This window comes from Salmo salar, chromosome ssa17 (assembly GCF_905237065.1).
Source record: "Salmo salar chromosome ssa17, Ssal_v3.1, whole genome shotgun sequence".
Taxonomy (NCBI): Eukaryota; Metazoa; Chordata; class Actinopteri; order Salmoniformes; family Salmonidae; genus Salmo; species Salmo salar.
The window spans coordinates 76,025,515-76,044,801 of record NC_059458.1 but is presented as its reverse complement, the minus strand read 5'-3'; the positions used below and the strand labels follow the sequence as shown (position 1 = coordinate 76,044,801).

General features: G+C 44.2%; 1 protein-coding gene across 1 annotated transcript in view; it reads right to left on the bottom strand.

Annotated features, from left to right (window-relative positions):
* Nucleotides 1-19,287, bottom strand: part of nel (NEL protein) — a 174,723-nt gene that overhangs the window by 48,835 nt on the left and 106,601 nt on the right. Inside the window, exons 16-18 of the mRNA NM_001140146.1 lie at nt 11,206-11,346; nt 7,819-8,012; nt 7,411-7,587 (exon numbers count right to left, since the gene is read on the bottom strand). Coding sequence (NP_001133618.1) covers nt 7,411-7,587; nt 7,819-8,012; nt 11,206-11,346 — 512 coding nt within the window. The remainder of the gene's footprint in view (nt 1-7,410; nt 7,588-7,818; nt 8,013-11,205; nt 11,347-19,287) is intronic.

Below are 19,287 nucleotides of genomic sequence, written 5' to 3'. Positions count from 1 at the left end.
AACTCAGTATGTACTGGTACTATCCTCCACTACCCCAGTAACTCAGTATATACTGGTACTATCCTCCACTACCCCAGTAACTCAGTATGTACTGGTACTATCCTCCACTACCCCATTAACCCAGTATGTACTGGTACTATCCTCCACTACCCCAGTAACTCAGTATGTACTGGTACTATCCTCCACTACCCTAGTAACTTAGTATGTACTGGTACTATCCTCCACTACCCTAGTAACTCAGTATGTACTGGTACTATCCTCCACTACCTCAGTAACTCAGTATGTACTGGTACTATCCTCCACTACCCCAGTAACTCAGTATGTACTGGTACTATCCTCCACTACCCCAGTAACTCAGTATGTACTGGTACTATCCTCCACTACCCCATTAACTCAGTATGTACTGGTACTATCCTCCACTACCCCAGTAACTCAGTATGTACTGGTACTATCCTCCACTACCCCAGTAACTCAGTATGTACGGGTACTATCCTCCACTACTCCAGTAACTCAGTATGTACGGGTTCTTTCCTCCACTACCCCAGTAACTCAGTATGTATGGGTATTATCCTCCACTACCCCAGTAACTCAGTATGTATGGGTAGTATCCTCCACTACCCAGTAACTCAGTATGTACTGGTACTATCCTCCACTACCCTAGTAACTCAGTATGTACTGGTACTATCCTCCACTACCCCAGTAACTCAGTATGTATGGGTACTATCCTCCACTACCCAGTAACTCAGTATGTACTGGTACAATCCTCCACTACCCCAGTAACTCAGTATGTACTGGTACTATCCTCCACCACCCTAGTAACTCAGTATGTACTGGTACTATCCTCCACTACCCTAATAACTCAGTATGTACTGGTACTATCCTCCACTACCTCAGTAACTCAGTATGTACTGGTACTATCCTCCACTACCTCAGTAACTCAGTATGTATTGGTACTATCCTCCACTACCCCAGTAACTCAGTATGTACGGGTACTATACTCCACTACCCCAGTAACTCAGTATGTACTGGTACTATCCTCCACTACCCCAGTAACTCAGTATGTACTGGTACTATCCTCCACTACCCCAGTAACTCAGTATGTACTGGTACTATCCTCCACTACCCCAGTAACTCAGTATGTATGGGTAGTATCCTCCACTACCCAGTAACTCAGTATGTACTGGTACTATCCTCCACTACCCTAGTAACTCAGTATGTACTGGTACTATCCTCCACTACCCCAGTAACTCAGTATGTACTGGTACTATCCTCCACTACCTCAGTAACTCAGTATGTACTGGTACTATCCTCCACTACCTCAGTAACTCAGTATGTATTGGTACTATCCTCCACTACCCCAGTAACTCAGTATGTACGGGTACTATACTCCACTACCCCAGTAACTCAGTATGTATGGGTATTATCCTCCACTACCCCAGTAACTCAGTATGTATGGGTAGTATCCTCCACTACCCAGTAACTCAGTATGTACTGGTACTATCCTCCACTACCCTAGTAACTCAGGATGTACTGGTACTATCCTCCACTACCCCAGTAACTCAGTATGTACTGGTACTATCCTCCACTACCCCAGTAACTCAGTATGTACTGGTACTATCCTCCACTACCCAGTATCTCAGTATGTACGGGTACTATCCTCCACTACCCAGTAACTCAGTATGTACTGGTACTATCCTCCACTACCCCAGTAACTCAGTATGTACTGTACTATCCTCCACTACCCTAGTAACTCAGTATGTACTGGTACTATCCTCCACTACCTCAGTAACTCAGTATGTATTGGTACTATCCTCCACTACCCCAGTAACTCAGTATGTACTGGTACTATCCTTGACTACCCCAGTAACTCAGTATGTACTGGTACTATCCTCCACTACCCCAGTAACTCAGTATGTACTGGTACTATCCTCCACTACCCCAGTAACTCAGTATGTACTGGTACTATCCTTCACTACACAGTAACTCAGTATGTATGGGTACTATCCTTCACTACCCAGTAACTCAGTATGTACGGGTACTATCCTCCACTACCCCAGTAACTCAGTATGTACGGGTACTATCCTCCAATACCCCAGTAACTCAGTATGTACTGGTACTATCCTCCACTACCTCAGTAACTCAGTATGTACTGGTACTATCTTTCACTACCCCAGTAACTCAGTATGTACTGGTACTATCCTCCACTACCCCAGTAACTCAATATGTACTGGTACTATCCTCCACTACCCAGTATCTCAGTATGTATGGGTACTATCCTCCACTACCCAGTAACTCAGTATGTACTGGTACTATCCTCCACTACCCCAGTAACTCAGTATGTACTGGTACTATCCTCCACTACCCCAATAACTCAGTATGTACGGGTACTATGCTCCACTATCCCAGTAACTCAGTATGTACGGGTACTATCCTCCACTACCCCAGTAACTCAGTATGTAGCGGGTACTATCCTCCACTACCCCAGTAACTCAGTATGTACTGGTAATATCCTCCACTACCCCAGTAACTCAGTATATACTGGTACTATCCTCCACTACCCCAGTAACTCAGTATGTACTGTTACTATCCTCCACTACCCCAGTAACTCAGTATGTACTGGTACTATCTTCCACTACCCAGTAACTCAGTATGTATAGTTACTATCCTCCACTACCCCAGTAACTCAGTATGTACTGGTACTATCCTCCACTACCCCAGTAACTCAGTATGTGCTGGTACTATCCTCCACTACCCCAGTAACTCAGTATGTACTGGTACTATCCTCCAATACCCCAGTAACTCAGTATGTACTGGTACTATCCTCCACTACCCCAGTAACTCAGTATATACTGGTACTATCCTCCACTACCCCAGTAACTCAGTATGTACATGTACTATCCTCCACTACCCAGTAACTCAGTATGTATGGGTACTATGCTCCACTACCCAAGTAACTCAGTATGTACTGGTACTATCCTCCACTACCCAGTAACTCATTATGTACTGGTACTATCCTCCACTACCCCAGTAACTCAGTATATACTGGTACTATCCTCCACTACCCCAGTAACTCAGTATGTACTGGTACTATCCTCCACTACCCCATTAACCCAGTATGTACTGGTACTATCCTCCACTACCCCAGTAACTCAGTATGTACTGGTACTATCCTCCACTACCCCAGTAACTCAGTATGTACGGGTACTATCCTCCAGTACTACAGTAACTCAGTATGTTCTGGTTCTGTCCTCCACTACCCCAGTAACTCAGTATGTAGGGGTACTATCCTCCACTACCCCAGTAACTCAGAATGTATGGGTAGTATCCTCCACTACCCAGTAACTCAGTATGTACTGGTACTATCCTCCACTACCCTAGTAACTCAGTATGTACTGGTACTATCCTCCACTACCGCAGTAACTCAGTATGTATGGGTACTATCCTCCACTACCCAGTAACACAGTATGTACCGGTACTATCCTCCACCACCCCAGTAACTCAGTATGTACTGGTACTATCCTCCACTACCCTAGTAACTCAGTATGTACTGGTACTATCCTCAACTACCATAGTAACTCAGTATGTACTGGTACTATCCTCCACTACCTCAGTAACTCAGTATGTACTGGTACTATCCTCCACTACCCTAGTAACTCAGTATGTACTGGTACTATCCTCCACTACCCCAGTAACTCAGTATGTATGGGTACTATCCTCCACTACCCAGTAACTCAGTATGTACTGGTACTATCCTCCACTACCCTAGTAACTCAGTATGTACTGGTACTATCCTCCACTACCCCAGTAACTCAGTATGTATGGGTACTATCCTCCACTACCCAGTAACTCATTATGTACTGGTACTATCCTCCACTACCCCAGTAACTCAGTATGTACTGGTACTATCCTCCACTACCCTAGTAACTCAGTATGTACTGGTACTATCCTCCACTACCCCATTAACCCAGTATGTACTGGTACTATCCTCCACTACCTCAGTAACTCTTTATGTACTGGTACTATCCTCCACTACCCTAGTAACTCTGTATGTACTGGTACTATCCTCCACTACCCCAGTAACTCAGTATGTATGGGTACTATCCTCCACTACCCAGTAACTCAGTATGTACTGGTACTATCCTCCACTACCCCAGTAACTCAGTATGTACTGGTACTATCCTCCACTACCCTAGTAACTCAGTATGTACTGGTACTATCCTCCACTACCCTAGTAACTCAGTATGTGCTGGTACTATCCTCCACTACCTCAGTAACTCAGTATGTACTGGTACTATCCTCCACTCCCCCAGTAACTCAGTATGTACTGGTACTATCCTCCACTACCCCAGTAACTCAGTATGTACGGGTACTATCCTCCACTACTCCAGTAACTCAGTATGTACGGGTTCTGTCCTCCACTACCCCAGTAACTCAGTATGTAGGGGTACTATCCTCCACTACCCCAGTAACTCAGAATGTATGGGTAGTATCCTCCACTACCCAGTAACTCAGTATGTACTGGTACTATCCTCCACTACCCTAGTAACTCAGTATGTACTGGTACTATCCTCCACTACCCCAGTAACTCAGTATGTATGGGTACTATCCTCCACTACCCAGTAACTCAGTATGTACTGGTACTATCCTCCACTACCCCAGTAACTCAGTATGTACTGGTACTATCCTCCACTACCTCAGTAACTCAGTATGTATTGGTACTATCCTCCACTACCCCAGTAACTCAGTATGTACTGGTACTATCCTTCACTACCCCAGTAACTCAGTATGTACTGGTACTATCCTCCACTACCCCAGTAACTCAGTATGTACTGGTACTATCCTTCACTACCCCAGTAACTCAGTATGTACTGGTACTATCCTCCACTACCCCAGTAACTCAGTATGTACTGGTACTATCCTTCACTACCCAGTAACTCAGTATGTATGGGTACTATCCTTCACTACCCAGTAACTCAGTATGTACTGGTACTAACCTCTACTACCCAAGTAACTCAGTATGTACTGGTACTATCCTCCACTACCCCAGTAACTCAGTATGTACTGGTACTATCCTCCACTACCCCAGTAACTCAGTATGTACTGGTACTATCCTTCACTACACAGTAACTCAGTATGTATGGGTACTATCCTTCACTACCCAGTAACTCAGTATGTACGGGTACTATCCTCCACTACCCCAGTAACTCAGTATGTACGGGTACTATCCTCCAATACCCCAGTAACTCAGTATGTACTGGTACTATCCTCCACTACCTCAGTAACTCAGTATGTACTGGTACTATCTTTCACTACCCCAGTAACTCAGTATGTACTGGTACTATCCTCCACTACCCCAGTAACTCAATATGTACTGGTACTATCCTCCACTACCCAGTATCTCAGTATGTATGGGTACTATCCTCCACTACCCAGTAACTCAGTATGTACTGGTACTATCCTCCACTACCCCAATAACTCAGTATGTACGGGTACTATGCTCCACTATCCCAGTAACTCAGTATGTACGGGTACTATCCTCCACTACCCCAGTAACTCAGTATGTAGCGGGTACTATCCTCCACTACCCCAGTAACTCAGTATGTACTGGTACTATCCTCCACTATCCCAGTAACTCAGTATATACTGGTACTATCCTCCACTACCCCAGTAACTCAGTATGTACTGTTACTATCCTCCACTACCCCAGTAACTCAGTATGTACTGGTACTATCTTCCACTACCCAGTAACTCAGTATGTATAGTTACTATCCTCCACTACCCCAGTAACTCAGTATGTACTGGTACTATCCTCCACTACCCCAGTAACTCAGTATGTGCTGGTACTATCCTCCACTACCCCAGTAACTCAGTATGTACTGGTACTATCCTCCAATACCCCAGTAACTCAGTATGTACTGGTACTATCCTCCACTACCCCAGTAACTCAGTATATACTGGTACTATCCTCCACTACCCCAGTAACTCAGTATGTACATGTACTATCCTCCACTACCCAGTAACTCAGTATGTACATGTACTATCCTCCACTACCCAGTAACTCAGTATGTATGGGTACTATGCTCCACTACCCAAGTAACTCAGTATGTACTGGTACTATCCTCCACTACCCCTGTAACTCAGTATGTACTGGTACTATCCTCCACTACCCCAGTAACTCAGTATGTACTGGTACTATCCTCCACTACCCCAGTAACTCAGTATGTACTGGTACTATCCTCCACTACCCCAGTAACTCAGTATATACTGGTACTATCCTCCACTACCTCAGTAACTCAGTATGTACTGGTACTATCCTCCACTACCCCATTAACCCAGTATGTACTGGTACTATCCTCCACTACCCCAGTAACTCAGTATGTACTGGTACTATCCTCCACTACCCCAGTAACTCAGTATGTACGGGTACTATCCTCCACTACTCCAGTAACTCAGTATGTAGGGGTACTATCCTCCACTACCCCAGTAACTCAGAATGTATGGGTAGTATCCTCCACTACCCAGTAACTCAGTATGTACTGGTACTATCCTCCACTACCCTAGTAACTCAGTATGTACTGGTACTATCCTCCACTACCCCAGTAAGTCAGTATGTATGGGTACTATCCTCCACTACCCAGTAACTCAGTATGTACTGGTATTATCCTCCACTACCCCAGTAACTCAGTATGTACTGGTACTATCCTCCACTACCTCAGTAACTCAGTATGTATTGGTACTATCCTCCACTACCCCAGTAACTCAGTATGTACTGGTACTATCCTTCACTACCCCAGTAACTCAGTATGTACTGGTACTATCCTCCACTACCCCAGTAACTCAGTATGTACTGGTACTATCCTTCACTACCCCAGTAACTCAGTATGTACTGGTACTATCCTCCACTACCCCAGTAACTCAGTATGTACTGGTACTATCCTTCACTACCCAGTAACTCAGTATGTATGGGTACTATCCTTCACTACCCAGTAACTCAGTATGTATGGGTACTATCCTCCACTACCCCAGTAGCTCAGTATGTACGGGTACTATCCTCCACTACCCCAGTAACTCAGTATGTACTGGTACTATCCTCCACTACCCCAGTAACTCAGTATGTACGGTTACTATCCTCCACTACCCCAGGAACTATGTATGTACTGGTACTATCCTCCACTACCCCAGTAACTATGTATGTACTGGTACTATCCTCCACTACCCCAGTAACTCAGTATGTACTGGTAGTATCCTCCACTACCCCAGTAACTCAGTATGTACTGGTACTATCCTCCACTACCCCAGTAACTCAGTATGTACTGGTACTATCCTCCACTACCCCAGTAACTCAGTATGTACTGGTACTATCCTCCACTACCCTACATCTCTCTACAGTGTCTCTCCATGCCAACTCACCATGCACTGGCACTGCTGGCAGTTCTCCACCCAGGTGTCTCCACTGCTGTATGTAATGAGTCTGTTCTGGTGCAGACACTTGCTGCTGAGGCCGGGGTTACACTCTGGACAGCAGAACAGGTCGGCTGTGGTGGACTCACAGTCACACACCATCCTACGACACATCACCAGACCAGACTGTAGGGAGGAGGGGGGAGAGAGAGAGAGAGAGAGAGAGAGAGAGAGAGAGAGAGAGAGAGAGAGAGAGAGAGTCAGAGAGAGTCAGACTAAGCTTTTCCTTTCAAATCTATATTTTGACATGTTAGATTTAGCATTAGAACTGCAATATAGAACTCTGATTGGAAACTCTTTTTCCAAAGGACTCCAATTCCCATGATTCCCCAGGAGATTCTACAGTACATCACTCACCTGGCAGGAGCAGACGGAGCACCTGTCGTTGTCCAGCACCCAGATCTGCCCGTTGTGTTTGTGCTTGTTGTCATGGTTACAGTCGCCGGTGCAGTTCTTGCCGTGAGGGCACCGGCAGTCGTAGCCTCCGTCCACATTGAAACACACCGTATCGTTAGCACAGCTGTGTCTGTCTGTCGCACACTCATCTATATCTGCAGAGAGGAGGGACAGACAGACTACAGGTTAGTGTATGAAGGAGGTGGGACAGACAGACTATAGGTTAGTATATGAAGGAGGAGGGACAGACAGACTATAGGTTAGTATATGAAGGAGGAGGGACAGACAGACTATAGGTTAGTATATGAAGGAGGGACAGAAAGACTACAGGTTAGTGTATGAAGGAGGAGGGACAGACAGACTACAGGTTAGTGTATGAAGGAGGAGGGACAGACAGACTATAGGTTAGTATATGAAGGAGGAGGGACAGACAGACTATAGGTTAGTGTATGAAGGAGGAGGGACAGACAGACTATAGGTTAGTATATGAAGGAGGAGGGACAGACAGACTATAGGTTAGTAAATGAAGGAGGAGGGACAGACAGACTACAGGTTAGTGTATGAAGGAGGAGGGACAGACAGACTACAGGTTAGTATATGAAGGAGGAGGGACAGACAGACTACAGGTTAGTATTTGAAGGAGGAGGGACAGACAGACTACAGGTTAGTATATGAAGGAGGAGGGACAGACAGACTACAGGTTAGTGTATGAAGGAGGTGGGACAGACAGACTATAGGTTAGTGTATGAAGGAGGTGGGACAGACAGACTACAGGTTAGTGTATGAAGGAGGAGGGACAGACAGACTATAGGTTAGTATATGAAGGAGGAGGGACAGACAGACTACAGGTTAGTATATGAAGGAGGAGGGACAGACAGACTATAGGTTAGTGTATGAAGGAGGAGAGACAGACAGACTACAGGTTAGTATATGAAGGAGGAGGGACAGACAGACTACAGGTTAGTATATGAAGGAGGAGGGACAGACAGACTATAGGTTAGTATATGAAGGAGGAGGGACAGACAGACTACAGGTTAGTGTATGAAGGAGGAGGGACAGACAGACTATAGGTTAGTATATGAAGGAGGAGGGACAGACAGACTACAGGTTAGTATATGAAGGAGGAGGGACAGACAGACTATAGGTTAGTATATGAAGGAGGAGGGACAGACAGACTACAGGTTAGTGTATGAAGGAGGAGGGACAGACAGACTACAGGTTAGTATATGAAGGAGGAGGGACAGACAGACTACAGGTTAGTATATGAAGGAGGAGGGACAGACAGACTATAGGTTAGTATATTAAGGAGGAGGGACAGACAGACTATAGGTTAGTGTATGAAGGAGGAGGTACAGACAGACTATAGGTTAGTATATGAAGGAGGAGGGACAGACAGACTATAGGTTAGTGTATTAAGGAGGAGGGACAGACAGACTATAGGTTAGTGTATGAAGGAGGAGGTACAGACAGACTATAGGTTAGTGTATGAAGGAGGAGGGACAGACAGACTACAGGTTAGTGTATGAAGGAGGAGGGACAGACAGACTATAGGTTAGTATATGAAGGAGGAGGGACAGACAGACTACAGGTTAGTATATGAAGGAGGAGGGACAGACAGACTACAGGTTAGTATATGAAGGAGGAGGGACAGACAGACTACAGGTTAGTGTATGAAGGAGGAGGGACAGACAGACTATAGGTTAGTATATGAAGGAGGGACAGACAGACTATAGGTTAGTGTATGAAGGAGGAGGGACAGACAGACTATAGGTTAGTATATGAAGGAGGGACAGACAGACTATAGGTTAGTGTATGAAGGAGGAGGGACAGACAGACTACAGGTTAGTATATGAAGGAGGAGGGACAGACAGACTATAGGTTAGTGTATGAAGGAGGAGGGACAGACAGACTATAGGTTAGTATATGAAGGAGGGACAGACAGACTACAGGTTAGTATATGAAGGAGGAGGGACAGACAGACTATAGGTTAGTATATGAAGGAGGAGGGACAGACAGACTACAGGTTAGTATATGAAGGAGGAGGGACAGACAGACTATAGGTTAGTATATGAAGGAGGAGGGACAGACAGACTACAGCTTAGTGTATGAAGGAGGAGGGACAGACAGACTACAGGTTAGTGTATGAAGGAGGAGGGACAGACAGACTATAGGTTAGTGTATGAAGGAGGAGGGACAGACAGACTACAGGTTAGTGTATTAAGGAGGAGGTACAGACAGACTATAGGTTAGTGTATGAAGGAGGAGAGACAGACAGACTATAGGTTAGTATATGAAGGAGGAGAGACAGACAGACTATAGGTTAGTATATGAAGGAGGAGGGACAGACAGACTATAGGTTAGTATATGAAGGAGGAGGGACAGACAGACTACAGGTTAGTATATGAAGGAGGAGGGACAGACAGACTACAGGTTAGTATATGAAGGAGGAGGGACAGACAGACTATAGGTTAGTATATGAAGGAGGAGGGACAGACAGACTATAGGTTAGTATATGAAGGAGGAGGGACAGACAGACTATAGGTTAGTATATGAAGGAGGAGGGACAGACAGACTACAGGTTAGTGTATGAAGGAGGAGGGACAGACAGACTACAGGTTAGTATATGAAGGAGGAGAGACAGACTACAGGTTAGTATATGAAGGAGGAGGGACAGACAGACTACAGGTTAGTATATGAAGGAGGAGGGACAGACAGACTACAGGTTAGTATATGAAGGAGGGACAGACAGACTACAGGTTAGTATATGAAGGAGGAGGGACAGACAGACTATAGGTTAGTGTATGAAGGAGGAGGGACAGACAGACTACAGGTTAGTATATGAAGGAGGAGGGACAGACAGACTATAGGTTAGTATATGAAGGAGGAGGGACAGACAGACTACAGGTTAGTATATGAAGGAGGAGAGACAGACAGACTATAGGTTAGTATATGAAGGAGGAGGGACAGACAGACTACAGGTTAGTATATGAAGGAGGAGGGACAGACAGACTATAGGTTAGTATATGAAGGAGGAGGGACAGACAGACTACAGGTTAGTATATGAAGGAGGAGGGACAGACAGACTATAGGTTAGTATATGAAGGAGGAGGGACAGACAGACTATTGGTTAGTATATGAAGGAGGAGGGACAGACAGACTACAGGTTAGTGTATGAAGGAGGAGGGACAGACAGACTATAGGTTAGTGTATGCAGTCAACTAACAAATACAGTTGAATTCCAGAGGCAAAATAGTAATGGGTGAGATATGTGTTTATATAATAATTCCAGGACCTAAGATCCTTGTGCATACCTGTGGTCATACAGGTGAGTCTAGACCCCCAACTTACCTTCACAGGACTCCCCATTGGCTGAGAACATCCCGTTGTCATGGTAGCCGTCCCGACACTCACAGTGGTACCAGCCAGGCAGGTTAACACAGATGGCTCTGCTGTCACACTCCACGAAGCCATCGGTACACTCATCAATGTCTGGTGAGACACACACACACACACAGACACACACACACACCCCGCTCACACAGATGTTTCAGTTTCAGGCTTGTTAAACACAGCTGGGCCTAATGCATTCATCTTTGCATTTGAGGTATGCAAATGTCAACTACAAAGCCAGGCTTCTGTTATAGTAGCAGTGGCCCATCCCGAGGATGGGTTTTATTCCCATTACTGTTTAAAACATCAAACACTAAGCCCTTTCAGAGGCCCATTATCCCCTTTACAATGCAGTCACGATGGAATCAGTGTATGGGTCAATTGTCTGCTATATCCACAGCACAGGTGGCTGGTGGGGTGGCTGGTGGGGTGGCTGGTGAGGTGGCTGGTGAGGTGGCTGGTGGGGTGGCTGGTGGGGTGGCTGGTGAGGTGGCTGGTGGGGTGGCTGGTGGGGTGGCTGGTGGGGTGGCTGGTGTGTTGGTTGGTGGGGTGGCTGGTGGGGTGGCTGGTGAGGTGGCTGGTGGGGTGGCTGGTGGGGTGGCTGGTGGGGTGGCTGGTGAGGGGAGAACGGCTCACAATAATGGCTGGAATGAAGTGAATGGAATGGTATCAAATAAAATGGAAACCAGTTGTTTGATGTGTTTGTTATCATTTCATTAATTCTGTTCCAGACGTTACTATGAGCACGTCCTCCCCAATTTGGTTGCCACCAGCCGCCTGTGATCCGTAGGAGATGGAGGATCATCTCACTGGCCATTGAGCAAAGCCATTGGCATAATGAAGGCTTGGATCATATAGTATCAGGAGTCATGGAGCTCAGTCAAATCCATCACTGTGTTACACTGAGGGAGACAATCACCTTCAACCAGAGCGAGATCTCATGTCATTCAACCCTGTTTAATAATCATGAAGGCCAGACCATTGATTCACTCCTCTGGCTGTAAACTACATGAGAGCATGTCCAATTAGGTGTCATTTGAAATATAGTAAGCTATATTAAATTGTTCTACCTCTGTCACACTGCTACCGTAGGCACGCCTTATTTTAGTAATAGTAGACACTAAGAGCTCATTTAGATGCAATGAGAAACAGCAGGGAGAGATGGTGGAGAGAGGAGAGAGAGAGAGAAAGAAAATGAGAAAGCAAGAGAAAGAGAAAGAGAAATGGAGAGAGAGCGAGAGAGAGAGAGGGCGAGGTAGAAAGAAGGGATTTGTATCCCTGTCTATTTGAGTGACAGCTCAGCGAGGTCATGAGTTCAGGTCTAGTTGTGGATGCTCAGAGTTCCTTCTATAGGTCCTGCATTTACATTAGTGTTTAACCCCACGCTCCCTTACTTTACCTGCCTGCCAAGGTCAGTCTAAAGACACGTGCTTCGTCCTCTTCAGAACAGAGGATTAAAGAAGGGAGAGGGGAGGATTGAGAGAGAGGAGAGAGAACTGAGAGAGAGAGGGGGAGGAGAGAGAACTGAGAGAGAGAAAGAGAGAGAGAGGAGAGAACATTGAATGCTCAGAAGACCTTGATTTTGTGAAAGGCTCTGCTGAATGGTTGTGTGGTATTCAAAGGTAGTATCTGTGTGTGGTGGTGGGTGTTGTTTCCATTGTCCCAGCAGGTCAAAGTGGAAGACTGAGAAACAAGCTGCAGACTGCTTACAAGGAGGTAGAGATACTTATTCTATTTGTTCAAGCATCTAATTACAGCTACAGCTACAGTTCAAATCAAATCACCATCTAACTACAGTTCAAATCAAATCAAATCACCATCTAACTACAGCTACAGTTCATATCAAATCACCATCGAACTACAGCTACAATTCAAATCAAATCACCATCTAACTACAGCTACAGTTCAAATCAAATCACCATCTAACTACAGCTACAGTTCAAATCAAATCACCATCTAACTACAGCTACAGTTCAAATCAAATCACCATCTAACTACAGCTACAGTTCAAATCAAATCACCATCTAACTACAGCTACAGTTCAAATCAAATCACCATCTAACTACAGCTACAGTTCAAATCAAATCAATTCACCATCGAACTACAGCTACAGTTCAAATCAAATCACCATCTAACTACAGCTATAGTTCAAATCAAATCACCATCTAACTACAGCTACAATTCAAATCAAATCACCATCTAACTACAGCTACAGTTCAAATTAAATCAGCATCTAACTACAGCTACAGTTCAATAAAATCACATCACCATCTAACTACATCTACAGTTCAAATCAAATTACCATTTAAATACAGCTACAGTTCAAATCAAATCACCATCTAACTACACCTACAGTTCAAATTAAATCACCATCTAACTACAGCTACAGTTCAAATCAAATCAACTCACCATCTAACTACAGCTACAGTTCAAATCAAATCAAATCACCATCTAACTACAGCTACAGTTCAAATCAAATCAAATCACCATCTAACTACAGCTACAGTTCAAATCAAATCACCATCTAACTACAGCTACAGTTCAAATCAAATGACCATTTAACTACAGCTACAGTTCAAATCACCATCTAACTACAGCTACAGTTCAACTCAAATCAAATCACCATCTAACTACAGCTACAGTTCAAATCAAATCACCATCTAACTACAGCTACAGTTCAAATCAAATCACCATCTAACTACAGCTACAGTTCAAATCAAATCACATCACCATCTAACTACAGCTACAGTTCAAATCAAATTACCATTTAAATACAGCTACAGTTCAAATCAAATCAAATCACCATCTAACTACAGCTAAAGTTCAAATCAAATCAAATCACCATCTAACTACAGCTACAGTTCAAATCAAATCACCATTTAACTACAGCTACAGTTAAAATCAAATCACCATCTAACTACAGCTACAGTTCAAATCAAATCAAATCACCATCTAACTACAGCTACAGTTCAAATCAAATCAAATCACCATCTAACTACAGCTACAGTTCAAATCAAATCACCATCTAACTACAGCTACAGTTCAAATCAAATTAAATCACCATTTATAGAAAGTGTATTTAATTGACAACGTATACAGAGTTCCCTGCTGAATATTATACAAGTTAAATGAACTGGATGCTGCTGAGTAGCTGGACAAGTAAACAGTGGAATAACATAGTGTAGATGTGTATCCATGCCTCTCTCCCTCCTTCCTCAGAGAATGTGTTAGCATTTAAGTGACTGTTGGTTGAACCAGGTCTTCATGAGGCCCACTGGGAAATCACTGTGGTTTGTAGTCACCGTGTGCATCCCAAATGGGCCCCTATTCCCTACATAGTGCACTACTATTAACCAGAGCCCTGTAGAATAGGGTACCATTTGGAACACAGTTACTGTGTGCCTGTCCCCAGGACATCACCACTCTGACTGTCTGTCGCTGCAGCCCTGCGACTCATTTGTCAGGGATATGTCACTGTGTGTGTGTGTGCGTGCGTGGGGTGTGTGTGCGCGTGTGCATGTCTGGGTGTGTATGTACGTGTGCGTATGTGTGCGCACGTGCACATCATGTTGACTGAGCTTACAGCAGACTTTTACTTTGAAAGTGAACCAATTCAGACTGCCTGCACACTATGTTAGAACAAAGTTATGGCAGGCAATTTACACTGTGACCCACAAAACGCAGCCTCAATGAAAAGGTGAACTGCAATTACCATTTATAATATCTGGGCTGACTGCTAGCTGGGGACAAGGGATCATAAATATGTAGAGCCCATTCCTTTAAAACAGGAAGAACAATGCATAGTAGAAAATAGTAGAAAATAAAATATTTGATACAGAGATTAAATGATTTGGGGTCAAGCAATAAACTTGATGATTGTTCATTCATTCATTATTCATCTTTTTTAATGTACCCCAGGACCATCTTTTCAAAGAGAATCAGCATTCTCCCCTCCTCTCCTCTTCTCTCCTCTCTCCTCCCCTCTCCGTATCTCCTCTCCTCTTTCCTCCAGTCCTCTCCACTCCACTCCTCTCCTCCCTACTCCTCTCCTCCTCTCCTCCTCTCCCCTCCTTTCTCCTCCTCAACCACTCCTATCATCTTCTCTCCCCTCCTCTCCTCTCTCCTCCTCAACCACTCATCTCTTCTCCTCTCCTCTCTACTGCTCTCCTCCTCTCCTCCTCTCTTCTCCTCCTCCTCTTCTCCTCTCCTCTCTACTGCTCTCCTCCTCTCCTCCTCTCTTCTCCTCCTCTTCTCTCCTCCTCTCCTCCTCTCCTCTCTCCTCCTCCACTCCACTCCTTTCCTCATTTCCTCTCCCCTCCTCTCCTCTCGTCTTCTCTCCCCACCCCTTCCCTCCCCTCCCCTCCTCTCCTCTCTCCTCCTCAACCATTCATCTCTTCTCCTCTCCTCTCTACTGCTCTCCTCCTCTCTTCTCCTCCTCTTCTCTCCTCTCCTCCTCTCCTCTCTACTCCTCTCCTCCCTACTCTCCTCCTCTCCTCTCCTCTCTACTCCTATCCTCCTCTTCTCTACTCCTCTCCTTCTCTCCTCTCTCCTCTTCTCTCTCCTCCTCCACTCCACTCATTTCCTCATCTCCTCTCCCCTCCTTTCTCCTCCTCAACTACTCCTCTCCTTTCCTCTCCTCTCCTCTCTCATCCTCTCCTCCTCTCCTCTCTTCTTTCCTCTCTCCTTTCTCCTCTCCCCTCCTCTCTCCTCCCTCTTCCTCTTCACCACTTGACTAACTCACTCCTACCACGGTCTCTCCAGCAACAACCACCATCACTGTTGAAGACAGCAACTTGGCATTGTGATGTCTGAAGTCAGGAATGTCTTTGTTGTGTCATCAACCTGTCACTCGGGAAACTCAGCAGGTTTGCCGACTGCGTCACAAGCGACACATCACTCACAGGATTGTGGGTAATGCTTTACAACATTCCCCCCACCACCGCCCTCTCCCCTCAACCTGCCCCAAAAACTTTATCGAAGACGAGCTTTACCGAGATGAAAAAGAACAAACGTAGTGACAGGAAGTCTTATCAAAGAGACTCCACTCTCTACCTCATTAGGATTCTCTCTAACTGAGAAATAGAGACAGAGAGAGACTTCCACAAAGCTGTGAATGATCTGAGAGACAAGGCAAGAAGGACCTTCTATGCCATCAAAAGGAACATAAAATTCGGCATACCAATTAGGATCTGGCAAAAAAATACTTGAATCAGTTATACAACCCATTGCCCTTTATGGTTGTGAGGTCTGGGGTCACAAAATGGGCCAAACACCAAATTGAGACTCTGCAAGCAGAATTCTGCAAAAAAATTATCCGTATACAACGTAAAACACCAAATAATGCATGCAGAACAGAATTAGACCGGTACCCGCTAATTATCAAAATCCAGAAAAGAGTCGTTAAATTCTACAACCACCTAAAAGGAAGCGATTCCCAAACCTTCCATAACAAAGCCATCACCTACAGAGAGATGAACCTGGAGAAGAGTCCCCTAAGCAAGTTGGTCCTGGGGCTCTGTTCACAAACACAAACAGACCCCATAGAGCCCCAGGACAGCAACACAATTAGACCCAACCAAATCATGAGAAAACAAAAAGATAATTTCAGGATACATTGGAAATAATTGCCAAAAAAACAGAGCAAACTAGAATGCTATTTATCCCTAAACAGAGAGTACACAGTGGCAGAATACCTGACCACTATGACTGACCCAAAATTAAGGAAATCCTTGACTATGTACAGAGCATTGCCTTGCTATTGAGAAAGGCTGCCGTAGGCAGACCTGGCTCTCAAGAGAAGATAGGCTATGTGCACACTGCCCACAAAATGAGGTGGAAACTGAGTTGCACTTCCTAATCTCCTGCCCAATGTATGACCATATTATTAGTGACCTGTTGCCACAAGAAAAGGGCAACCAGTGAAGAACAAACACCATTGTAAATGCAACCCATATTCCCTATTGTACTATTTCCACATCATTACAACATGTTATGTATATATACATAATATGACATTTGAAATGTCTTTATTCTTTTGTAATTTTTTTAAGTGTAATGTTTACTGTTAATTTTAAATTGTTTAACACACTTTTGTTTATTATCTATTTCACTTGCTTTGGCAACGTTAACCTGTTGAGGACAGACGTTCCGCTAGCAGAACCCCGTTCCGCCTGCGGAATCCCTAGCCAACAGCCAATGGCATCGCACGGCGCGAAATACAAAACCAACTAAAATACCACAATTCAATTTTCTCAAACAATCAACTATTTTACACCATTTTAAAGATAAGACTCTCGTAAATCTAACCACATTGTCCGATTTCAAAAAGGCTTTACAGCGAAAGCAAAACATTAGATTATGTCAGGAGAGTACCCAGCCAAAAATAGTCACACAGCCATTTTCAAGCAAGCATATATGTCACAAAAACCGAAACTACAGCTAAATGCAGCACTAACCTTTGATGATCTTCATCAGATGACACTCCTAGGACATTATGTTATACAATACATGCATGTTTTGTTCAATCAAGTTCATATTTATATCAAAAACCAGCTTTTTACATTAGCATGTGATGTTCAGAACTAGCATACCCACCGAAAACTTCCGGTGAATTTACTAAATTACTCATGATAAACGTTGACAAAATACATAACAATTATTTTAAGAATTATAGATACAGAACTCCTTTATGCAATCGCTATGTCCGATTTTAAAATAGCTTTTCGGCGAAAGCACATTTTGCAATATTCTGAGTACATAGCTCGGCCATCAAGGCTAGCTATTCAGACCCGCCAACGTCGGGCAGTCTAAAGTCAGAATTACTATTAGAAAAATTGGATTACCTTTGCTGTTCTTCATCAGAATGCACTCTCAGGACTTCTACTTCAACAACAAATGTTGTTTTGGTTCCAAATAATCCATAGTTATATCCAAATACCTCAGTTTTGTTTGTGCGTTTAGGTCACTATCCGAAGGGTAACGCGCGAGCGCATTTCGTGACAAAAAATGTCAAAATATTCCATTACCGTACTTAGAAGCATGTCAAACTCTGTTTAAAATCAATTTTTATGCTATTTTTCTCTTGTAAAATAGCGATAATTTTCCAACCGGGCAAAGTTGTATTCATTCAAAGAGAGAAAGAAAAAAATGGCGAGTTCTCGTGACCGCGCATCTCCAGTCTCACTGTCCCCAGGCTGACCACTTACAAACTCTGCTCCTATACTTTGCCCAGAGACAGCAGACACCCCATTCCACTTTCTGGCGGCTTTAGAGAGCCAATGGAAGCCTTAGAAAGTGTCACATAACAGCACAGATGCTGTAATTTCGATAGAGAGGCAACAGAAGGACAACAAATTGTCAGACAGGGCACTTCCTGCATGGAATCTTCTCAGGTTTTGGCCTGCCATATGAGTTCTGTTATACTCACAGACACCATTCAAACAGTTTTAGAAACTTTAGAGTGTTTTCTATCCAAATCGACTAATTATAAGCATATTCTAGTTTCTGGGCAGGAGTAGTAACCAGATTAAATCGGGTATGTTTTTTATCCGGCCGTGAAAATACTGCCCCCTATCCCAAAGAAGTTAACATATGTTTTCCATGCCAATAAAGCCCCTTAAATTGAATTGACAGAGACAGAGACAGATGCAGAGAAAGAAACAGAGACAGAGAGAGAGACACAGAGAAAGAGACACAGAGAGAGACAGAGAGAGAGAGAGAAAGAGAGAGAGAGAAAGAGAGAAAGAAAGAAAGAAAGAAAGAAAGAAAGAGAGACAGAGAGACAGAGAGAGAGAGACAGAGAGAGAGAGAGAGAGAGAGAGAGAGAAAGAGAGAGAGAGGAATAGTGACTAGAAACTAAGGGAGTACATCCATCCACAGAGAAAAACATTTGCATAATCAACAGTCACAGTGGCTTAGATCCAATAGCGGTGGTGTATCAATCAATCCCTCTCAACGCAGAGAGAGAAACCGTGTCTTATGATTACTGGAGTGGGAAATAAACATGATACAGGATTTTGCTGTAGAAATTTGCATGACGGG